Source organism: Neophocaena asiaeorientalis, unplaced genomic scaffold (assembly GCF_003031525.2).
Source record: "Neophocaena asiaeorientalis asiaeorientalis breed wild unplaced genomic scaffold, Neophocaena_asiaeorientalis_V1.1 scaffold108, whole genome shotgun sequence".
In the NCBI taxonomy this organism is placed as follows: domain Eukaryota; kingdom Metazoa; phylum Chordata; class Mammalia; order Artiodactyla; family Phocoenidae; genus Neophocaena; species Neophocaena asiaeorientalis.
In genome coordinates, this window is record NW_020173770.1 from 3323033 (window position 1) to 3348782 (window position 25750).

Below are 25750 nucleotides of genomic sequence, written 5' to 3' on the forward strand. Positions count from 1 at the left end.
CTTGAAAGCTCTGTGCTATTTTCATCCCTTTGTCGAGGATTTCCGGAAGACCAGAGGCATCTTTAGCTACCCATCCCTTCATCTCCACGTCCATCCAATAACAATTCTTTAAATCCCAAGTTTGTGTGCAGCTCTGTGTGAGAGGCTGGGCTGACCCTCTGCGAAGCAAGAGAAGAGCCGTCCTCGAATAGCTCAACTTTGAAGCTGAGGTGGGTATTCCAAGAAGATGAGCTTAGAAATTCAATGGGAATTACTTGAAAGAAATAAACACCTGAATGAAGTGAAATGTAGCAAGGAGGCGGAACAGGACCCACTTGCCTAAAAGAGACACAGTCATGTGCATATCACCCAATAATAGGACCTCAAGATGGTCTCCTGCTACCCACGGCGTGGCAGCAAGCCCCCACGCACTCCCCACAGCACCTTCGCACAGCAAGAGTGTAAATAACTAAACTGATGAACGTTCCCTTTCGTCATCAGCAGAATCACCGAGGAATTGATCGGCAGCGCGGTGCTTCCTCGTGGTCCCTTCATCACAGCGATGCCTCGTGACTCTGCCCTTGCTTCCTAGACCTCACTCCAGCCTCAGGCATTTCCCAGCCCTAGGAGTACATGATCTTGAATTGTCCCTCAGAGAACAAATCAGAAATCCCAGCAAATAAAAAGAGTTTTCCTTGAATCTAAACTCAAGAATTTTCACTGATCTCAAGACAACCACTACAAAATCTGCCTCTAACTTGGTCACCTGCGGTCTCGGCCAGGTGGTCTTTCACGGTCAGTCCCGCATGTAGCTGACCACAGGCTGATATGAGGCTACCAGATCCTTCTTCCTCTTCCTCAAGCCCAGAGCCTCCCCACCCCAGCTCTGGAGGACTCACTGGGCTTGACCCTGGGCACAGGGTCAAAGGGTGGGTAGTTAGTGAACCTCAGCACCTTGATGTGGAAGATTATAGCTTCTCCGATAAAGGAGCACTTCTGCGGCCCCACGGGACCCAGTCACTTTCTTCCAGGAAAGGTTTTTGGCTCCAACACCCCACAGATCTCTAAAGTGTAAACAGAAGCCAGCCCTGAGGGCGATTTTCTTTTCAAAGCTGTACAGATTGCCCTTGGGCAGCCCCCAGGCCTGCAACACAGAGAGCAAACTCTCTTCCGAGGGGCATGGGTTTAGCATCTTTGCAACTTCCGTCATCTGCAGTGGCAGAGGAGATGGGCTTCATCCCACAGGAAGGCCACACACCTCAAGGGATGCAGAGAACAGCTTCCTGGAATCTAAGGGAGGCCGCAGAGCAGGGATGGACCCTGTCCCCATTGCCCTCACAGCCCGGACCAGAGTCAAGGCCAAAGGCAAGGTTGATCCCCTCTGAGGTCGGGGAAGTGGACGTGAACTGCACTTAACACGCAAGGTCACCCCAGCCACACAGGCAGGGTGGGGTCGGGACTCTCTCAGGGGCAGGAACACACTGAATCACAAAACGTTGCCTCCTGCAGTCCCCGCTGTGGATTTATCTCCATCCACTAAGCGGTATCACGGGCACTGCAGCGAGCTCGATGCAGACAGCTCCCGTGTTGCCTCACCCCAGGCCAGCTCAACTGACAAGGGAGAGAAAGGGGGCCAGAGCTGTGTTAGCTGCCGGCTTTCCAGGCTCCCAAAGCCCCACCCCTGCATCTCACTAATTCAAGAATGATCACCCAATAACAGCCACCACGAGGATGGGGAGGACACTCTCTCTGGCACTGGTGGAGGGTGGCTCTTTGCTGGCCACTGGCATAACCATCATGAGTCCTTCCAGATGGCTGTTAATTCACAGGTGGCTGGGGAAGGCAAACCACTGCCCCAAGGCCGTCCGACTAGCAGGGGTGTGTTTGAACCAAAGTCTGTCAAACTCTAAAGCAGGTGTGCTTCTCCATCTACAAAGGGAGCTCCTTACCTGATGCAACCTTAGCAACCTTGATAATAACGTTACAGAATTGGGATTCACTTTTCTGTCCTGACTTTCACCCAGGTGATCATGAGTAACAGAAAGAAGGCTTGTGCCACGTCTTCGAATCTGACACTGAGGACACATTCTATGATACAAAACAAAACAAAAGCAATTGCATCCTCGCCTCTAAGGACCAAGATAAGAAACTTCATAGAAATTAACATCAGAGAAACACGGGCTTCCCCTGAAGAAAGCAGTAGTTCCCTTCACGTCAGACCCCAAGGATGATGGCACTCACACTGTCCCTCATTTGTCTGGGCGGAGAGACATATTTATGCCTGGGTCCCACAGGGTTCCCTCTAGCCCCTTCTTATCCCAACAATCCCAGCTCAATACATGTTTTCTTTCAAGTGTTGTGTTATGCATATGGTTTCCTTTAACTGAAAAACCACGAAAATCTACCTTTGGGGCAGATGGTCAATAATTAGCAGGATGTCTGCCTTCTCACCGTTTTTCTCAGTAGGAGAAACTCGCTTCATAATGCACTGGATACTGAGGAGCTAAGTTCTAGGAGAGAACACCTAACTATGTGACAAACACTGCTCAGAAATGCCAGGCCCCCCCAAATTTTTTTTTTTTAAACATCTTTATTGGGGTATAATTGCTTTACAATGGTGTGTTAGTTTCTGCTTTATAACAAAGTGAATCAAGGCCCCCCAAAATTACATGCAAACCATGTTTACCTCCAAGGATATCTCATAAAAGAGAAACACTCCATTCCCTCTAAATCAAGCTTAATTCGTAGGTTTAGTACCAAAAATAAATAAATCTATCCAATATGCAGCTTCTTTTCATATTCCATTTCCAAATCCTCTGCAGGTTAATAGCTAATTAAAAACACCTTGGACACAATACACTCCAGGATTAGATGGGAATGAGATAGCCATTTACTTTAGTGGAGCAGTAATGTTCAGCGTGAAGAATCAAATCAGATTCCTGACCCCTTAATCCCAGGGATGTTGGGGAAAGCAGAGAGGCAGACGGCTCCCACATGGCAGGGAAGGGGGACTTGCAAGGAAGGGCCAAAGCTGCCCCCGTCAATGCCTCCACCGCTGCCTAGCCCTCCCCAGCTAGGACAAAGGAGGAATCGTGACAAAGGTGTGAAAGATGAAGGTGTGAAAAGGTCCCTGAAGCAAAGCCACCCTGGGAGGTATTAATGGTTCAGCCTCTGTCAAAGGAGCTCAGCCCTATGAAACACCCCTGTCCCCTTTCAACACATATATCCCATCCCACCGAATCACAGGTGAGGAATTCAACCTGATAACTTCTGGTTATCAGATAACTTCTGATAACTTTCTGGCTCTTGCATGAAACCTCACTAAGGTTTTCCTCTGAACATAATGAATGAAGAAAGAGAAAGGAGAGATGGAGGGGGCTCCCCTAACCTCCTCTCCCGAACCTCTGCATCCCGAACAGCCCCACGTTAGGGATGCCATGGCAGCAGTTCAGAAAAAAATGGGGAAAAGATATCTCTGCATATGAAAAATGGATTGAAAGCTGAAAAAAGTGGTAAGTGCTGAAAAGCTACCCACGGGTCAGACAGCTGGAGTGCTCCAGGGATGATTAATATTTATATTCACAAATATTAACATTTAGCACTTTCTATCCCTTCCTAAGATCCTGTGCACCCAAGACACGGAGTCAGTGGACACTGGGTCTTGAGCAGAGAGAAGGGCTCATGGCATCTCTGACACAGCAATGCGGGAAAAGGCTTTGGCTATGGGGCTTTTGTTTGGAACCATTAGAAGCCAATGAAATGAAAAGAGCAAAAGCTGTCAGAGTTCATTTTCTTCCTAAATCAACCAAACTGTAGAATAACAAAATATTTCACTTTTCAATATAATTTGTGTTTTCAATTTACTTGCAGCTCTGGGAATCTGACAGGTACGGTATTAAGTAAAACCCTCCTCTGAAGTCTCATTGGAAAGGTTAAGAAGAAACAGCAAGCTCCAGCAGCCAGCAGCCAGCAGCCAGCAGCTTACAGACCTGCAGTCAAAGGCTGGCTCGTACGTACAAACACGGGTCTCCCTCATACATTTCTGTGGTACGTTTAGAACACCTTCAATTAAGGAAATTCATTAGCTAATAGTTAATCACTAGCTAATCATGTTTATTGCATACCTACATCCGGAATTATTTCTTTGTGGACCCCAAAATAACAAGGGTAACTGTGTTTCATTCCTGGAAAAGAACCACTACAAGAATATGTCATGTGTTTTATCAGTTGACTTTGTAATAAGAACATTCCCTATCGACGTTCATTCTTTTCAATCAGGCAATTACTCAGCCACTGTTCGTTCAGCACCTACTATGCGCTGGACAGCGACACCGAACTCCGAACATCACTGAGGTGATGAGTGATTTCCCACAATGCAGCGTCCAAGGGTCATGCACAAAAGTACAGAATCTCATGAAAATGTACCACATGACACATAAAAAAAAAGCATCTTATATGAGCAAAAATGTATAGAAACCATCACGAACCTAACATTCTGAGTCCATGGAGAAATTATATTAACAGTATCATCATTTCTTTATACACCTGCAAATGTACTACATATGTGAATTTCTTTTTTAAGTATTCCACTGTCAAGCTGAAGATGGAGATAAAATATTACTCAATTTTATTTCCCATCTTGTGTCTAGAAAAGAACAAGAGCTTGATAAATAATGGTGTAATTCCATGTTCAATCTTCAAGATGATTTCGTGTCAAAAACTGCATTTCACGGAGCTTCCATATAGAAAATATGTTAAGCCTCGCTATTTGGATGGTCACCATGCTTGTTAGGACCAACTGACCAGCAGGAAGTCCACTCAGTTTCTTTCGGCAAGAGTCCTCAAAGATTTTTTTTTAAATAAATTTTTTCAAATAAAAAATTTTAATGTCAACCCACAAATACCACTCTTAAGAGGGGGTAAAAAAAAAAAAAGGACTCGGTGAGTAAGAAAAGATATCAACAACACACATCCCTGAAACAAGGATGCATGGATAAAAGAGATGTGTGTATATATACAATAGAATGTTAGCCATGAGAAAGAAGGGAATCCTGTCATTTGTGAAAACGTGGATGGACCTTGAAGGCATTATGCGAAGTGAAATAAGTCAGACAGAAAAAGACAAACATTGTATGATCTCACTTGTATGAGGAATCTAAAACAAAACAAAAACAAAAACCGTAACTCCCCCATAAGAGACACTTGTTAATATCTTCCACACATGTCCTACGTGCCAGGCACTGGAAGGGCACCCCCGGGATCTAAATTCTCATCAGTGTGACTTACTCTCATTGTCACCTGAACCTGAGCCACGCCCACAGGGATCTTCTGTGAAGCTGTAGCACCTGGCAGGGCATCTTGGGGAAAACTGCCTCCAATCCTCACCCTCTACAGGAAAGCTCAGCCCTGGCATCGTCAGTGGACGGCTGCTATTATTTATGGTAAAGGCTCCTGTCCTTGCTGGGGTCATGCAACAGAGAAGAGTGGCTGAGAAAAGCGGAAATAAAGAAAAGGGGATCACTGAAATGGATGACATATATTTCTATTAATTACTTAACATTACCGAGACTCAGTTTTTTCATCCATAAAATGGGGATATAATTGACATGGGGGGGTATGATTCTTTGCAATAGGGACTCTTGTGTACATGGAAGGGTGTTTACCAGCATCACTGGATTCTCCCCACAAGGTGCCAGTAGTTCACACTGTGATACCAAATTGTGTCTGGACATTGCCGACTGGCCTCTAGGGGGTAAAAGCGCCCCAGGTTGAGAACCACAGAGCAGATACCTAAGACGATGCTGGCAACACAGCGAGCATTCAGTTATCATGGGCTTCCTCCTCCACCCATTCTAGACTTAAGAGCATGACACCAGAGGGTCTCACACTACACACGCTTTCTGCTAAGCCCCAGGAGCACTGGAGGTAAAATTTTAGGATGGAAAGATCTGGAATACGACCTTAATAAATTATATTTCGTCCATTTTGTTTTGCATTGAGAGCAGTCTCATGCAGCAAGTAGAGAGGGCACTTGGCTTCCTTCCTCCTAAAGTGAAGTACATCCTCTAGCATTAAGTGCCGGCAGGATGGCGTCATCAGCACCAGCCGGGAGCTCACAGCAAGGTGTGCACTAGCTCGGAGAATTCTTACAGATTTTGCCCTTTCAAAACTTTCCTCTAAAGCAAGCTTCCCTAAGTAAGAGTCCTGGCTAAGAGTGCTTCATCACTGCCATTCCTTGGAGAGTACTTTGATTTTTCATCTCGGAATTAAATAAAGAGGCCATTTGAATAAGACCCAACTGCATAAAATATCTATGCCATGTGCAATGAATTAGTGGTTATCAAGAGCCAGGTAAAATCTGGAATTATCTGTGTTAGTTTTAGGCCAAAAGCTTAATTATTAAGCAAAGAGCAGAAGTATCCATGCCAGAGAATAACTGTATGGAAAATGGTAAAATAACTTATGAAAACGCCATAAAGGATCAACAGAATTCCAACTAATAGCAAAGCACTGTGCACGTGGGCTCCTCTCCCTGCCGTGGGGTCCAGAGCACCATTCCTAGATGCAAATCAAGAGCTGGCTTAGAATCTCGGTGCTTCACGATGGCCACCTCTGCCTCGGAAGACGATCTCACGTGTTTCTCCCTGAGACTGGCCGGAAATGTGCTCAGCTGCAGCCCCAGTGGGCCCAATCCGGAAGCAGGCCTGGGCCTCAGTGCCTGCAAACTGGGGTCTGAGCTGCAAAACATCTCCTCTTAGCCCAATTTCCCTATAGAGGATTAAGGTTCCAAGAGTGAAGTTATGAACTGTATGAGTCAAAGAAAGTGCAGGCATGCTGAGCACTAGGGAAACTTTCATTCCAGAATGTTTTCATTATCCTGACTTTGAATTCCTGTTTCTTCACTCAAAACCTATAACCTTTTGGTCCTTAGCTAGTGGGGTTGTGACAGTGTTTTTGTCAGCTACTGTATACTGTTTCAAAGGAAAAAATGATACTTAGGTGTGCTTGAAACCGTCGAGTTATTGGATATGCAAAACCTCAAAAGGAACCCAGTTATTTTCAAAAATAAATTAAAAACAACATCAACTAAAACCCCATGCTTCAAAGAAAGGAGAAAAGATGTTGAGAAGAAATAATCCAAGAGTCTCTTGAGCCCAAAATGCTTGACACCCATGTTTTTAACTTGCACAAAGATTTCAACTCCATGCCCTTTCACCAGAGCAGCGTTTCCTGGAAAGGAGGTTGAGTTGGAAACAAAATACGCTGTCCTCCCAGACTCGACCATTAGGTGTCTGTTCTGGCTGTGGCTAGTGCCACAGTACTTAAGGCCGGTCCCCAGAAAGTGGGGACCCCTACCTTCCTCTCTCCCGAAAGCAAATGGTACCTTTTCTCTAATCTAAGCCCAAGGCACAGAGCTAGCAAGGACGAAAATTCTTCCACAGCAATGAAACCCAATGGCGCTATACCTGCAAACAGCCTACCCTGCAAATCTGCCTTCTGAGCAGCTTCACGACGTCTAAGAAACCTGGCATCTCAAAGATGGAATCCCTTTCTAAGTCTTAAGGACCCTTCCTATCATGACTATATGTCAAATTAATTTTGGCAGAAACAGCCGTGAGCTTGCCTTCCTGGATGCTGATACATCTGATGAATAATACTTACCAGTGGGGAAAATGCTATATTTTACAGGAGAAAAATAGCTAAGTTACAAAAATATGCATGGAAAATTGACCCAATGAAAGGAGCCATATGTGGTTGTAAGTGTGTAAATATGTATTGTATGCATTAGGTTGGTGGAAACATAATGCACTGCGTTGATGGACTGAGGAAAACACTCCCTGGTCCAAAAATGCCTGAATCACAGATGAGAGAAGAGGAGTAGAAATCAGCCAACACACTGCCATGCAAAGACAATCGAGAATGCAGACTGTGTTCCCATCACCTGGGACTGTTTGGCCTTCAAACGGCCATGATCAAAAAAATGAGTAACACCCAGACATGTGACATCAATAGCAGTATGACCTCATCAATTCCAGGCTGGGAAGAAATGTTAGTGTTTGAAAGTACACACTTAAGATGAAACCTTGACTTCAGGTAAACAAACCAGATAATAGTTTAGATGGGTTGGTCTCCAATATTTGAACGGTCAACAACTAGACAAGACTAAATTGGGCAGCTCAGCAAAATCCACTACATTCGAGAAGCTAGTCTTTAGGACAGGTCCAATGATGACCAACTGCTCATGGTCAACAGGCTGACCAGTAACATCTTAAGCATCTCAAAATTGAAATAAAAATAATGTCTTCCGTTTTCTGTGGGCACAATTTTGAGTTCTCAACTTACTCCTTCAAGGTGATATTCTTTTGCTCAATATGTCATATGTAAGGATCTCTACCATAAATTGCCAATCTCCCCTGACAAACTGCAAGAATCTTTTTTATCACCCAGTGAGAATTTTGCAATCCATTATATTTTCCTTCATGCTCCGTCTCCCAGGCAGCTTCAAGGATTTTGGCTTCTAAAAACCTTCCAGTTTTCTCTATGGCTTTACATGGTCTATTTTATACTCACAGTCTATGAATCCTTACTTGTAAAATATACCAAGTTCTGTCATGAATGTGTGTAGGATATTAAGAAACAAATTATAAATATAACCTCCTTTAGGCCCCAGCTTAACATGGACAAAACCAAGGAGAATGAGACACAAAATCGACACCAAAAGAGGACACTGGAAAATACTGATAATCAGAGTTGTAAACAATGAGAGCTCTGAGGAAGTAAAAATGATGGTTTACTTTATTTTTCATCCTAAGAAAAGAGGACACAAGCAACAAGACCTAGTGAGAAGCTCAATCAGGGTAACTGAATTTTTAAAATTCTTCTGCAAGTCTGAAGGGTGGACAAATGTAAGAAAGGTTTTATTCCATGTTCTGCAGTGCACATGAATAAGAAAGTCTAATTCTAAAAATCTGAAAATTATACTCAATCCTGCCCCTGTTTTTACCCCATGGCACACAGTAGAAATGCCTTTTGCAAGTAAATAAAAGTAGTTAATAACAAATGCTTCCTTCAAGGTGAGAAAGGAACTCAGTCAAACCAACAGACTCATTTCCTAGCAAGTCACTCCTATGCCTTAGAATTCTAGTCAGGATTATCGGTGCACAGACACTCTACTGGGATGAATTCAAGCCCTACGACCGGAAGAAAGACACAGAAATGCAACTTAGTGGTCACGTTTGTGTTAACAACCAGACGGAACTCTAAGACAGCCACGGCATAATTCTTCAACATTAGACTAGGCTACACATACCACAAACTGTAAACCTGAACATTTTAGCTGATAGAAGTTCAAGAATGGCGACCAGCACTTATCTGCCAACAAGCGAAGGTCTATGCTTCCAATGCCACCTGAGATCTTAAATGGAAACACAGCATCTGCTTCCCTCTGGGCAGATTAAATAGCACTTCTGGATGCTAACACACAAGCACACATCTACTATACCTGAACCGTGCTTATCTTAAATGTCACCTTGCCGTCTGACACTAGTATATCCTAGAGCAGGGTTACAACGTCAGGCCATTGCCAATCACTTACTATCTTGAATATAGCAACCAAGTGACTACTGTCCTTTGAGATATTCATTATATCCTATAAATCTGATTCCTGATTTACAAGATGTTGCCCCAAAACTAATGTAAAATGTAGTTAAAGACAGCATCCAAGCCCCACGAATTGAAGAACAGTCCACATCTGCAGAGGCAAAGCTGAAGAATCACATGAATATTTAAGGGGCCGCAGAGGCTGATGTTGTCAGTTTCTAAGCTGTAGGTGGTAAAACTGCATGTCCAGCTGTCCCATTAAAACATACATACAGACTAGGGAAACTTCTGGGAATTACTGCTTATCCCAAGCAGGCAAGGAAACATCCTCTGATGCATGCCGGGAGGAGGAACAGACAAATCTGGCAGCACGTAAGATATCAAGCTCTTAAGTCATAGGAATAAAAAGGGGCAAATAGACAACGACAAAGAAACAGTGTTATATGGTATCTATGTAATTTCTATGAGAAATTATTTTATTAAGATATTAGTGAGATTCTGTCCTAAAAGTTCACAGCAGGACTCCATAAAGCTCAGTAATGGATGCGATCCTCTGTAACAGCATATACTTTTAATGGCTCCAAAAAGCTAAGTAGGGGGCTTCCCTGGTGGCGCAGTGGTTGAGAGTCCGCCTGCCGATGCAGGGGACACGGGTTCGTGCCTCGGTCTGGGAAGATCCCACATGCCGCGGAGCGGCTGGGCCCGTGAGCCATGGCCGCTGAGCCTGTGCTCCGCAACGGGGGAGGCCCCAGCAGGGAGGGGCCCCCGTACCGGAAAAAAAAAAAAAAAAAAAAAAAGCTAAGTAGGAACATCTTGACTTCTGTGCTTAAAATTCACTCAGGTAAGTAGTAAATCTTGCAGAAAAGTTGTGTTTTAAAGACATAAGGATTAAAAACAAAACAAAATACTCTCTTCGGGAAACAGGAGGCATACTCAAGGTAGCAGCGTGGTTTTAGGCTACGGGCTCTTTAAATACTGGCCCTATAACCTCCCAGCTGTGTGTTTTTTGGCAACTTAAGAAACCTTTGTGCCTCAACTTTCCCATCTGTAAAGTGGGCATAAAAACAACAGCTGTCTCAAAGTGCTGCTGAGGTTATTAAGGACATGATGGCTTGTAGTCTCCCCCGAGAAGTGCTTGGCACGTGGGAAGCATATGTTTCAGGTCACCCTTAGCCTGAAGATGAAAACGCACAACACATCACAAAGAATGCGTGTGTTAAATGAAAAAGGAGATAAACTCTGCACTTTGAAACTGGCATTTAAACAAGGATGTTAAAGAAAACTAAAGGGTCACCAACCAGATGTCTTAAGATAGCTTTAAGTGTTACCTAGCTGGCTGCATGGAGGCAGTTATCTTCCTCAGCCACCCAACCAATTCAGCTTCTAAAACTCAATATTGTTTATTCAAACAGAGGGGGTAGCATTTTAAGGCAGTAAGATGTAAGAAAGAAAATTACAATGATCACAGCCCCAACTTTTTATTTATTTATTTATTGACTATTTATTTTTGGTTGTGTCGGGTCTTCATTGCTGCGCACGGGTTTTCTCTAGTTGCAGCAAGCAGGGGCTACTCTTCGTTGCAGGGCACGGGCTTCTCATTGCGGTGGCTTCTCTTGTTGCAGAGCACGGGCTCTAGGCATGTGGGCTCAGTACCTGTGGCACATGGGCTCTAGAACGCAGGCTCAGTAGCTGTGGCTCGTGGCCTCTAGAGCGCAGGCTCAGTAGTTGTGGCGCATGGGCTTACTTGCTCTGTGGCATGTGGGATCTTCCCCGGACCAGGGATCGAACCCGTGCCCCCTGCATTGGCAAGTGGATTCTTAACCACTGCACCACCAGGGAAGTCCTCACAGCTCCAACTTTGATCAGAGTCTAAAATGCCTCCTTCATGGCCTGCTCTTTTGTTATTCCCTGTGGCTGGGGACCTTGTGCCTGCAAAGTGTGTCAGCTGTGAGAGGAAGGCGGATCGGCTGCAGCTTCTCAGAGTCAAAATCTCTGCAAATATAAGTGTCTTTAGGGAACTCCCTGGTGGTCCAGTGGTTAGGACTCAGTGCTCTCACTGCAAGGGCCTGGGTTCAATCCCTGGTTGGGGAACTAAAATCACCCACACACACGTACACAGACACATACACACGTGTGCGTGCACACACAACCACAAACGTCCACACACACACACACACACACACACACACACAGAGAGGCATACACAGACACAGCTCCTCCTTGGGACGTTCTGATGGAAGAAACGCTGTCAGCTGGAAGACTTGGCCTCAGAGTACTAGAATTCTTGATGAGATGGCTCCGTACATTTTATGTACAACATAAAAGAAACCACAGGGATTTTACATTCTGAGTGTTTCCTCCTTTAGGAGTCTTTTAGGGCTGCAGTCTTTTAGGGCTGCAGCCTACGAGCATACTGCCCAAGATAATAGGATGGACTTCCGGCTCCAGACCCTAATTCCATCATCACTGACACAAGACTTTATCCTCAGAAGTCCCCGGCATTTGCCTTTAAGAGGACACAACAAACCAGGGCTTCGGCCTTGCAGAGCTGCCTTTCCCTACAAACAAAGAGCTCTCCTCCCTGTGGCTGAGGTGCAAAGGCTTGGTTTGGTGGAGATGCCACGGCACACCTGCATCTCTGTCACGTGGCTGCACCCTGCAGAGTGGCACGTGAGGAGGAATGCAGGGAACGCACAATTCCAGCGAGCACGGGTCAAGCGACATCCTCACCCGGGAACTACAGAACATCCTAGGAGAAGCTGGACAGGGTCTCCGGAGAAGGAGACTCTGAGGGCTGCGCTCCGAGCTTTGAGTCACAGGGCACGTGGCTCTCGCCCACGTGCAGGTCCGGGGTGATGATCAGATACCTCAGTGCTGGCAGGAGAAGGCAGAGGATGCAGTCGCAGGAAGAGGCTATGATGCAACTGTAAGGGTGTAACTGAAAACAGACTCTCCATCACCAGCAAAATAGCATCAGGGGCTTCCCTGGGGGCGCAGTGGTTGAGAGTCCGCCTGCCGATGCAGGGGCCACGGGTTCGTGCCCCAGTCCGGGAAGATCCCACATGCCGCGGAGCGGCTGGGCCCGTGAGCCGTGGCCGCTGAGCCTGCGCGTCCGGAGCCTGTGCTCCGCAACGGGAGAGGCCACAGCGGTGAGAGGCCCGCGTACCGCAAAAAAAAAAAAAAAAAAAATAGCATCAAAGTAAAGTGTGGCTGCGTCCTCCTCAATGGGGTGACAGTTGACCTCGGTGGGACCCCTGGGACTGGGGTCACCAAGTCACACAACTTCTGAGGACAGATGGCATCTGACGTTGCAGGAGCAGCCCTCTCCCACCCTTGTCCCCAGGGTATGGAATGCACAGCCTGGGTGCTAGGACACGGCCACTCTGTAGGGGAGATGCAGCACAGGTCAAGTCCACATGCGGGGTCAGGTGTCCACACGCACGCCTTCCGACCACACCCGGGGCCGCCCGGCTGCCTGACTCAGCGACCGCCTTTAGCTCTACTCAGTCGAGTAACGGAGTCGTGTTTTCACTACCGACGTGGCAAGTTTATCTGTCGGGTCTAGTTAAATGCAGAGGCCCCAAGTTATTTCATTGCTAGACGGCAAGGACGGGTCTGTCGTTTTCAGCTACAGCATCCAGCAGAGCAAGGAGAGCCCGAGTCTTCCTGTAGATCCAGGACAGCGGGTTTTGTTTGTTGTTTGTTGAAGATAGGCCACGAAAAACATGAACACTGCAGCTCTCTAGACTCATTCTAAATCGTCACTCACAAAAGGTAATCCCGACAGAGAGAGAAGGAAGAAACTCCTCGTGCTTTAAGTTCCTCACTTTCTGGGTGAGGATTCAGATCCCAAGAGAGAGCAGGTGGAAATGCAAGAGGCCAAGGCCAGGACCCCTGCTGTGAGCGCTGGCCACGTTTATATCTCCAGCTGTGAGAGGCCGCTCCCTCCCGAGCCTCTCCACTTAATTCTCAGATGTTGTCTGATGTGAGGCAAGAGGCTTCAGCCACAGCAACGTATGACTTAAGATGGACAACACTTACTTCGGCTCAGTCCTAGCGGAGGCCTGCTCAGAACCCACAGCTTATGGTACACAGGGCCGATTTCATCCCTGCTGTCCTGGAAAGGAGCATCACCCACAAAAGGCAAAGGGAAAGGCCCTTGCTGCTGTGAATTTATCCATAGGGTGGACAAATCATTAAAAAGAGGCTCAGGAAAAACGTAAATGAAAACCACAATGAGACATGGTACACGTGTATCAGAAGGGCTAAAATGAAAAATGGTGACAATAGCAAATGCAGACGAGGATGCAGAGAAGCTGGATCTCTCTTACGTGGCTCACGGGAATGGAGAATGGCAGAGTTTCGCAGTTTCTTACAGAACTAAACATATGATTACCATGCAGTCCAGCATTTGCATCCCAGGTCGGTTGTGCCAGAGAAATGAAGACTTAAGTTCATACAAAAACCTGTACAGGAATGTTCATAGCAGATGTATCTGTAATAGCCCCAAACTGGAAATAGTCTAGATGTCCTTCAACAGTAAAAATGGTTAAACCACCTGTGGCACATCCATACTAGGGAACACTAACTCAGCAATGAAAAGGAACAAACCACTGATCCGAGAACCCAAATGAGTCTCCAGGGAATCAGGCAGAGTGAAAGAAAAAAAGTCAATCATCCCAAAAGGTTACAGCCTGTATGATTCCATTTATATAACATTTTTGAAATGACAAAATTTTAGAAATGGAGAACAAATTAGTGGTTGCCAGGGATTAGGGAAGGGGGAGGGTCACAAATGGGGAACCACAGGGACCCTTGTGGTGAAGGCAATGTTCAATGTTTTCACCGTGAGAGTGGATTTGAGAACACATGCATGTGAAAAAAATTGCAAGAAACTAAACACAAACACTAATGAGTACGAGTCAAGCTGGGAAGATCTGAAGAAGATGGGTAAATTGTATCAATGTCAGTTCCCTGGTTGTAGTTTGGTGCTAAGGTTTTACAAAATGTTATCATCAAGGAAAACTGGGTAAATGGTACACAAGATCTCCTGTCTTACTCCTTACCGCAGCACTGACTATGAACCTACAATTATCTCCATAAAAATTGCAAAAAGAAAGAAGCAGAAAAAAGAAGTCAACAGAAATTCCTTCTACACATGCGATTGAGAACCCCATGATCTTTGTTGGCGCTTACAGAAATGATAAAACCCAAGTGCTAGAAAATTAACCAACAGCCCTCACAAGAAGATGAACAAGGCACGTGCTTAATATTTAATACGTGTGATGAAAATGCTCAGGACGCTTTCCAGCTGAAATACGTGAAATGCAAACACTTTTCAAACAACTCCCACAGAGCTGAGGATCGCTTTGGGTAACAAACACACATGGTTAAGATTAGATGGCAAACTGATGCCCTTGACAAAGGTGAAGGGAAAGGCGGGTCATGTTCCTATTTGTTTTCTCCAGGGGGCAGGGCCCAAGTTCTCAGCCCCAGAGCCCGTGCTGGCATAAGCAAAGCACCCAATCTCCAGGCCCATTTCTCCAAAGAAGCATTTGCATCACAGAAGGGGGAGCACCCTGAACATTGTGGGAGACCCCGTGGTATCCAAGCAACACCTCCATTCCCAGCAGACACGAATCAGGCGCCTCGTCAAGGAGAGCCCTCCCCTGTACTCACTTATTCTGCATCATGTTCATGATCACCCAGTCGAAAGGGTAGACATTCTTCCCAATGAGGTTCTTAAACATGATGAACGTCTCCATCAGAAAATCCTGAAATAAAAAAGAGAACACTGAAACAACCCACCCAGAAAAAGGTGAAAACCAATGCCCCCTGGAATAATTTTACATTATAAATGACTTTTTTTTTTTTCTTTTAACTGAATGAGAACATACGAAAAAGTAATGAAGATGTATTTCACAGGAGGTATGTATTACACTTCTGCCTTTCTGTTTGCCTGAGCACCTCCTGTCCCGTAGAACTTTTTCAAGGACATATTAAAAGATACTCCTTGGGCATATCTAAGAGTCACAGAGAGTCAGTCCCCAAAGGTTACAAATACATAGTCACACTCTTTCTGCTTAAAGAAACCTTTTAAAACAAACATAACACGCAGGTCGTAACTATGTCTTATATTTACTCTACAGAGATTTTTCATTACGAACAGGGCCCATTGGGTTGAATATGCGGTATTATTATCCTTTCCTTTTTCTTATGTAATTTAACAGCTGAAAGGCTCAAACAGGAACTCCTGACCATCTGCACCTATTCAGCTCCCAGTAAACCATTTAAGCATGTGGTCGCATTCCAGACTCTTTTATGTGGCATCCTCAAATCCATAAGCTCCTCAGTTATGCCTCTGTTGTCTCCTAGATGGTCCCTGAATTTCACGAGTGGTGCCCTGCTGTCCCACCTTGCTTCCTGGCCAATCACACCACTCCTGGCATCGAGAAGGGGTTCCCCCTTCCTAGTGGGTCCACTCTGTGCCTGCCAGAATTAGGAGAATTTCTTCAATCTGACAGTTTAGTGCTTATTCTGAGCTAACCTGAACAAAACAAGTGGTTATCCTGAAAAGCACGCATCCCGGTAGCCCGGGATGCGTGCTCCCTCAAGATCTGGGTGGGAAGGGGACAGGCAACTGAGAATTCATGGAGGAAAATGAGGTCATAGTCAGAGATGGCCAAATAGAGTGGATGTTTCTCATGTATTTAATCTACTGATTCATAATTAGGTACAATGGCTGTGAAGACCAAGGTGGTGAACAGGATTTCTGCAGCCAAGAAAGCAATTCCCAGCACAAAGTTCTACCCAAGAACTTCTTGCAAAGAGACACCAGTTCCATCGACAGCAGCAATAAGCCGATGTTCAGAGATGCTTCCTCTGCAACCGTAACAGCAATGCCAGGTTACAGCGAGTCATCTCTGCCTTGGGAGGGGTTTGTCGAGCCTCCTCCCATGAATAAAAACTCAAGGAGCAATCGTGATCACCCTTTATACAACAGAGGCCTCCAGTGCAGGAGAGGTTAGGATCCCGGGCAGAGTCAGGAGGGAAAAGTCAGTTCCATGTCCTCCAGACTCTGCCCACAGGAGTCCTGACCAGCAGGGCTTGTGAGCAGGGGTGTTCTAGGTGCCCCCTGACACAAGGAACAGTTTCTCTCCCTAGTTTAATTACTGAAATTCATACTTCAATCCTTAAGTTTCCCCACTTTGTCGAGAGTTTCACATTTTAACGACCAGGTTGCCTACTTCGCCGGCTGAGTGCTGTAATTTAGTCACATCTCTATGTGCATGAAGTTGCTGGCGTTCTTGCTGGTCACTCCTCAAAGCCTAATAATTTAGATACAGGGTCTGGTTTTTATTATTCTAGAAGAGAAGCATATTTTCCCAATTCCTTTTTTTTTTTTTTTCCCTCTAGGAAACACAGTCCCGTACTTCATTAGTATGGCTCAGCTGTTAAATGTTGGTACTTTGCTGATCAAACAAAATGCTGCAGATTGTCGGAGATGAGGTTTTGCAAGGCTTCCCTGTCGGTCTGCATAATTTACTGGCCATGGTGGTGGTCCCCACCATTGCATTTGCCTAGAACGGCCAATGAGGCTGAACAGACTATTACAACTGCTATCTCCAAGTCAAAGAGGGGAGCTGGAAGATTAACATGAGATATTTTGTGAAAATTTCATCTTTTTAAAATCAATCCATCCCTGCTGCATTTTTAGATTATTCACAAGATGCTCCATACAATAAGCGGACGGCTCTAACAAGAGCCATCAGTGTATCCCACAGGCAAAATCTTCTTGTAAAACCATCTGCTTCTGTCCATCTCCATACCCACCCACTTGGATAACTGATCATCCTTTTTCACCTGGACTACCAGCGGGGCATCCTAGCCCATCTACCTATGGTCATTCTTGTCTCTCTTGGTCCCCACACTTCACCCAGGGTGACCTTTTCAAATTACAAATCAGATCAGGGCACCAACACTTCCCCCCATCTCCCGCTGAACCCACGTCCTCAGGGGCTTCCCAGTGTTCCTAGATTAAAGCCAAAGAGTCTTGATTCTCGGAAGTAGGAAGTCACCATTCTCTTAAGTCAGAGAAATAACTGTTTCAGACAAGGACCATCAATACATGCTAAACTTATCAGGTGAAAGATTGCTAGAGGAAGACCTTTGCAATTTTCTGCAGATGCCAAAGTATTACCCAAAGATTACATGATAATCTTCAAGGGGCATGTATCTTCACAACGGAGAGGTCTGGTAGTTACTCCCTTTTAACCAAGTGATCAAACCCATCATCATCAGTAGTGGTCAGCCCGGCATTTCCAGACTCCCAACAGACACACCAGGGAATGCTTAACACCAACTTCTGTTCCGCTTGCCAAAAGGGTGAACCTGAATTTTAGATCAAGCTTCCAGTTTGCAGGACACGGGAATTTGCAGAAACAAATCTGCACACAAGGCAGCAATCAAAAATTCCAGAACGGGTGAAAGTCTGCAAAGCTAGTGACTTTATCCCTTCAAAAAAATAAATAAAAATGAAATCGAATTTTAAAAAGCAATGCCATGAATGGGAAGGAAAAACAAGGTGATGAACTCATTCTAGAAAAAAGAAGAGATGAATGAGAGATAACCAAATACAACGTGTGAATCCAGACTAGATGCAGATTTGAGAAAGCCTATAATGAAATACAACAATGACTGGGGAGAACTGAGGAGAAATTTGAATACAGACGGTATGAAGAGATGATTGTTATGTTCTGGAAGGTCATTAAGGCCGTTGACTATTGTCCTCAACCTTGAGAGATATTTGCTGAACCACTTACATGTTTCTCACATACTTATGGGATTTGGCTACATAGAAAGAGGTCCATAGAGATACAGGGGAGGCAAGTATGGCAAAATGCTTGCAACTGATGAATTCAGATGACAGGAATAATGGTTTCCATTGTACTACTCTTTCAGCTTTTCTGTATGTTTGAAATTTTTCAAGATAAATAGAGCAAAGAGCACAAGCAAAATGGAGAGAATCAACATGAGATCAGTGAACTGTATCACCGTCAACGTTCTGATTTTGACATTGTTCTATAGTTTTGCAAGATGCCACTATTGGGAGAAACTGGGTCAAGAATACAGGGGTGCTCTGCATTATTTTTTCCAGCTGCATGTGACTCTACAATTTTCTCAAAATAAAAAGTTTACTCAAAAAATAGATGCTTTAAAAATAATTTTAAAATAATTAAGGGAAAAACAGTAAATAAATGATACAGAAACGGAAACCAAACAAGCAGAAAAACACAAAGCCTCTTAGCATGACCAATGGGGTCCTGTGCGGTTTGATGCCCCAGCACCTGTCCGGCTGCACCTCACCCCCGGGACTCTTGCTGCTCTACCACCTACAGTGAATGTCCTCTCTTCTATTCCTCGATATTCCACAATCCTCTCCTTTGCAAAGAAGGCTTCCTGACCACCCGACTCAGTCCAGTCTGGCTGCTTTACAGGCGTCATTCTTTTGGAGCATGGATAGCCTGGGTTATCTGAAGGACTCCCTGATCACCTGTGATATTCTCCACTAGACTGGGGGCCACGAGAGCAAGACCCGTCTGCATTGCCTGCTGTCACCTCCTCCGCCTGTTAACACAGAGTCAGTCTCCAATAAACAGCTATTGAGTGAATTCACTATAAAAGGATTCTGCACCCCCAAACTCATCATCCAGGGGAGACCGTCTTCGGTAAAGCTTCATCTACGAGGAATGGTCACACGAAATAAAGAAATGGATGCTCAGAGCAAGGCTCCTCCTGCTACTCGTGACATTCCCCACACAAGCTTGCGAATCACCCTTCGGTGGCCATTTCACACGGAAATCGAGGCTCTTTAAGACCAGGCCTGCCCAACAGCAGAATGTTTCCCAGGCAAGGACAGCCACCTGGCAAATATTCTTGCTTTCATAATCCCTGTGAGCATCCTCACCACTTTCCATTTGTGAGAAGTCACGCTGGACCACCCCAGCACAGGCTGCTGGTTGACTGGGATGGACAAGGCACAAGGGAAGGGGCAGTGGGCGATAGCCACCAGGTGAAGTCAAGGCAGGTGTCGGGTAGGGGTTCCCAGAAGGTGTTGGGATGGAAGCTGAATGGAGGCAGGAGGGTAATCCAGGAGGAGGACGCTAAGAGCTCAGAGCTCTGCCTGACCGGGCTTCTCTATATAACCTACAATTGCACAGGACTGGGAGAGGCCACAGAAAGAGGCGGGGATGCACGGTAGCCTGTGGCTGCCCCTGGGTCCTCCTTGGAGATGAGAGGGACCCCACAGCCTGGTTCTTTCAACCTTCGCCGTCCTGTATCCTGCATTCACTCAACCTGTAACCAATAAGCGTTACTTCCACCCGCACTGTTCTTGGATACGTCATTATTCACTCAGTCACTCCGCAAACATTCCTTTATGGCCACTTAGTGGGAATCTGGGACAAGTGTCAAGAGAACAGGCTCCACTGGAAGGCCCAGAGTACTCCTCTTCACCTCTGATCTTACTATGGACACTAAGTTCTCCACCTGTGGTCCTGCTTCAGTAACTGGGACACAAGACAGCTAGCAGCCCCTTCTTCAGGCCAGCATCTCCACTGCAGAAGAACTTAAAGACCCCACCTGGCTCACCATCCTAAAGGGACTGTCTCTGTTATGAGAGAGTTTTGAGCCAAACGCATCCACCCTTTTCCTTTCCTGGATTAGCCTTTCAGTTCCATGCTGTGCTCCATCCTTTCACTGTCTTGGGGTCCAAAGGGTCACTTGAGAGACTGTAAAAGTACCAGTTCTGAGGCCTGTGACTTTGGTGTTGATAATAACTGAGATTTTGTATGGGAATGACTCATCCAACCAAACCAGAGCTGAATTTGAAAACCTGAAGAAGCACTTCTTACAAGGAAGTAGTCTTGAGAAAATGGTCTAGGCTCTTCGTACACTGCATTACTAATTAACTTCCAATTATTTAACACACAACGACCTTTCATTTTTGTGAGCATTTGTCCAAGTAGAAAAATAGTCAAATACCCCCTATGTATAGTTAATAGATAGGAACACATTTTACAAAGTTCTGACCGATTAACAACAATAAAAAAGGTTTACAATCCTTGCAGTATGAATTTATGATATCCAAACCACAAATGCCATTTTATAATGGAAATCCAATTGTCTGCAAATAATTGCTGTTCTGAACTACTTTGTCTAAGGAACCAAAATCCCTTGGGATATCAGGACCACAACATGCAACAAGTATCTGATGATCTACTCTGTGCAAGGAGAGAGAGTACACACTTGGAATTCAGCAAATTACAGTCATTTTTAAACACTATTTTGTATAATCGCTTTTCACAATACATTGAAGCTTCCCTATCCACTGCAACACTGAATAATTCAGATTAATATATATATATATACATATATATATATATATATATATATATATGTACATTTTGAGTATAAGTATGCCCTATACAATTTTAACAGTTTGCGTGAATAGTATGATTTTGATCATGTGACTATTCTGATAAGGGGCAAATAATTAAATGGAGTCCTAAATTTTCAGCACAGGTAATGCTTCTCATTCTGAAAAGTTTATTATTCAGCCTGAAGTGTTGTCTAGGAAATTGTTCATAAAGGTTCAGCTACAACTATCCTTCCCCTGATCAAACATGAGGCATGAAGTGTTTCACATGGCAAATCTGATTTCACTATGCCATGACTGCTGAAGAGTCACAGGATATGATCACATGTGCTACATGTTACATGCCTGAGTACAGTCCTACATTAAACTCCTCGTTAATATTCTTAAGGGAGACTAAACACAGAGACACACAAACACATACACGTTCCTGCTCCTTGACTTTTATTTAAGGAAAATTGTTATGATTTTAAGGTATAAATCCATTTTTTAGAAATTTAAATACATATTTTTATTATTATTATAATATTAAATATTATATATATATATAATTTAAATATACATATGTACACACACACATATAGCAGCAACAGTTAATAAGGTAGTTTTCTTAATTAGAATTAATCCTTTGGAAAAAAGCCTTAAATGCATTGTCTCTATCCCTTAATAAGACTGATGTAAAGTGCAACCAACCTTGTTCTGGAAACGCTAGTAGAACTTGCTGCAGTCTCCAGGAATCTAGGGGCCTCAGAAATGGAGTCTGTGTTCCCAGACAGGAGAGCCGAGGTGGACATATACTCAGAAACTCTGCAGACACATTGGCTGCGGCTTCGCAGAGGACATCTGCTGTATGGCCCTGCGATGTCAGCTTGTTACGGACAGAGCTCCTAAGTTCCCCTCTGTACGTCTCCTAATTAAGTTGTATCATACTCTCACTGAGGATGACTAGAGAATTATTTCGAGAAATGCTAATGAGCCTCCGTGACTAAAGCTAATTAATAAGGGAGCACAATTAAGGCTGACAATGCTCCCTGGCTTCTGCTATTGAAAGCCAATCAATAAATGAACAGCAGTTAATGACAGACTCTCCATGGGTAACATCTCCAAATTTTCCGTGACCACAAAGCATGGGAGAGAAAAGAAAAGGGACTTTTCTCGGCTGACACCCTGAATCACTCCCCAGGTCAGTATAAGGAGAGAGTCTGCATCTTGACCCTTATCTTCTTACAAACACGCCTGTAGTCAGACCATCCCTGGTGGCTTCGGAAATCAAGTGGAGGCAAGTCCAAAATCATACTGAAAATGGAAATACTTACATCAGCGTTTTGCCTAAAATGCTGGCCTCAAAACACAGTTATAGAAAGTCAAAGTTACACTCACCACCGCATCGGTCCTCATTTTCCCAAAAGTCTTGATCAAATGGGCATAATGATAATCTTCCATTTGTCGTAAAATAGCTGTCATACAGGCCACGAAGTTTCCCTGAAACAGATCAAAAGACACAATGCGATGAGGAGACCCACGACACTCATGGGAGAAACTGATGTAAACTAAGCATCTGGGATCAAAGCCCCAGGGAGAAGCCATGTGCCAGGCTGGCCAGCTAAGAGAGCCGTCACTCCAGCCTCACCATCTCTCCTTTTGCTACGTTTCCTTCTAACTACATTAAATGTTTCCTGATACATGACTGTCCAGTCTGGAAAAAACAAGCTTGAAATATTCTCGCATTAAATATGTGCAATGAAAGACAGGCTCGAAACCGCCACCACTGTGCGTTGTGTTCCCTGGAAAGTTGCTGCCCCTGTTATCAGGCAAAGTGTGTGTGCAGCCCCTGCTCCCGGGCTGTGGCAAAGAGAGGACTTTTATTTCTCAAAATATGCCTCTATCCCCCTGGCCAATTTGGAGGCAATAACCACCGACTCCACAATGAGTTATGGCTCACTTCTGCTCCACCAGAAGCATGTGAGGAGGAATGCAGCCTCATCAGAATGTAAAGTGGGAGAGATGGGGAATTTCTCATACCAGACAGAGCTGGCAGGAAAGGAAAAGAAGGGGAACAAAGAAACCACCAAACAAAATCAAGACATGGAGAAACTGAGGGGCCAGAGCACTTAGCAACAGAAGCGACCAGCATGCAAGTGGCTGTGCATGTGGACGTGTTTGGTGTGCATGTCTGTGCACGTGTGTGTGTGTGCGTGTGTGTGTGTGTGTGTGTGCAGACACACTAAGGGGGATTTGGTCTAGCGGGGGAGCAGGGGGTTAAGCAGTCCCATTGCCATTAACTGCAATGTATCACTTCTGGGGTTCATGGCTAACAATTTCCTAAAAGACTTCTTTGCTTTTAAATATCTTCCCCTAAAGTAACGATATTTCAAGAAACAGAGGACATATATTTTCTCCCATTAAACTAGCACAAGTCTGGTAAAATTATAGGATGAGATATACTTTGAGACATGTCCTTAATTTTGCCTTATTAAATGAGTTCACAAATTGCATTCTTTTACTAACTGTTTTACAAGCAATGTATTTGAATGCCTAAATATCTCTCGTATTCATTTCAAATGCATGCTCTACAGTGAAATGTTAAAGTCCAAAATTTTTTCGGATCCATTTTATATCTATAATAAACATATATGCTTCCAAATGGGTCCTCAGAGGATGCATTACGTAAGTTGAACAAGTAAAATAATGATAATAAGGTATCTTCCATTTGCCCAGAAATGTAAACTATTTATTAATGATGATAATTGCTGAAACTTAGATTTCAAGTTGGTGTTCAGGGAAAGAGCTAAATAATGCTTGTTTTCCTTTGGAGGAATGATTCGTAAAATGGTAAAATGTCTATTTATGAGTATACACTTTTTTTGTTTGTTTGTTTGTTTTTTGCGGTACGTGGGCCTCTCACTGTTGCGGCCTCTCCCATTGCGGAGCACAGGCTCCGGACGCGCAGGCTCAGCGGCCATGGCTCACGGGCCCAGCCGCTCTGCGGCATGTGGGATCCTCCCGGACCGGGGCACGAACCCGTGTCCCCTGCATCAGCAGACGGACTCTCAACCGCTGCGCCACCAGGGAAGCCCGTGTGAGTATACACTTTTGAAATATGTAAATATTTGGCATTCCGTTGAGCTCAAGAGAAGCCGCCTTTGTATCTTCTTTACTCCTGATGAGATGCCACCTTTGGGATATCAGTCTTCATAATTTTACACGTTGACCAATTGCAATATGTCAGGCGCTGTGCTGAGGCCATCAGGACCATGGCCTCATTCAATCACACCACAGATTCTCATCTCGCCCCATTTTATAGGCAGTAAAACTGAGGCTGAGTGGTGCTCCCCTCGTAATGAGAATATGGAAAACCGGCTGTGAACCCAGCACACCAGCTACAGGGTAGGTGCTTAGTAGCTGAGCTAATTTTCCTCTTATCCAGATAGGCACTTTAATTATTTTTCTGAGAAATCTGAGGTCACTGACAATGGCCAACATGAAGTAGAGACTTCATGCGCTTCTGTGGTCATCAGAGAAAGTTGGGAAGAGGATGAGGAAATGGAAAGGCGGCCATAGACAGTGTCCCAATTTCTACCCTGACCGAGGTGGCTGTGACCTGGACTCCACCCTACTAGACAGGGAGCTTTTCTAGAGCAAGAAAAGGCCTATATCAGTCAAGATATAGGCCTAACAGGGGCTCAGATTAATTCTCTGCAGGTCAAAAGAGTTAAAGAATAGGGACTTACAAATTAGAATCATTGAAATCACAAAGGTAGCTATGTATAATTCAGAGCAATAGACATGTACTGTACTTAAGATACCAAGTTGAAAGTGGAAAGAAAAGAAGACCACAGCCCCAGAGCAGTCTTGAAAATGCAAAGGACATGCACACTGAGTAACATTAATGGAAAAAAACTAGAGCATCAGGAGTCTGGCCAGATACTGGAACAGGTGACGTGGACATAATTTAGGGAGCAGAGTGCCATGTAATGCCGAAAATTCATGCAAGGCAAAGGCTAGGGGAACTGACACGATGCATGACATGAAAAACTGAAGAGAACGTAGCAATTTCCATACAGCAAGTCCTGGGAATACTTAAATGGCCGGTCGGGAAGCCTTCTCTCTGGATGAGAACGTCACAGAGAGGGCAACCAAATGGCCTCCTATTTAACTGCAATGGGGACTAATTGGAGTAGCCCAGAGAAAGGGACAGAGGCAGGTCATCGCCATGAGTTAGAGGTCAAAAGGCCAAGGGGGCTTCCCTGGTGGCGCAGTGGTTGAGAGTCCGCCTGCCGATGCAGGGGACAGGGGGTTGTGCCCCGGTCCGGGAGGATCCCACATGCCGCGGAGTGGCTGGGCCCGTGAGCCATGGACGCTGTGCCTGCGCGTCTGGAGCCTGGGCTCTGCAACGGGAGAGGCCACAACAGTGAGAGGCCCGCGCACTGCAAAAAAAAAAAAAAAGGCCAGCAGGTGCAAATGTGCTCTTTACTTAACTTAAGGAAATGTTCCAGAAGCAATGTGTACTGTTCAGTCTTTCTGAGAGGAAGCAAATCTTGCTATTTCAGCCCTTTTCTAAGCTGAAGCTTTAGACCCCACTAGGAAAGAGGTAATATTCCTGTCAAATTTCACAGAAAGGCTCCCCCTTTCCTTTGGAATGGAGTCCCATCCACGGGGGCCAGTATCTTTAGAGAAGAAGCATAGCGGACGCTATGGAGCATGAATGCCCACGTGAACCCCGTGGAACCCTCTACA

At 44.9% G+C, this 25750-nt stretch overlaps 1 protein-coding gene across 2 annotated transcripts in view; it reads right to left on the reverse strand.

Moving 5' to 3' along the window:
- The window catches only part of DOCK1 (dedicator of cytokinesis 1), a 463294-nt gene that overhangs the window by 181790 nt on the left and 255754 nt on the right, over positions 1-25750 (reverse strand). For both annotated transcript variants that reach the window (XM_024751569.1, XM_024751568.1), the window contains exons 25-26: positions 22394-22495; positions 15259-15353 (exon numbers count right to left, since the gene is read on the reverse strand). In XM_024751569.1, the coding sequence (XP_024607337.1) occupies positions 15259-15353; positions 22394-22495 (197 nt within the window). The remainder of the gene's footprint in view (positions 1-15258; positions 15354-22393; positions 22496-25750) is intronic.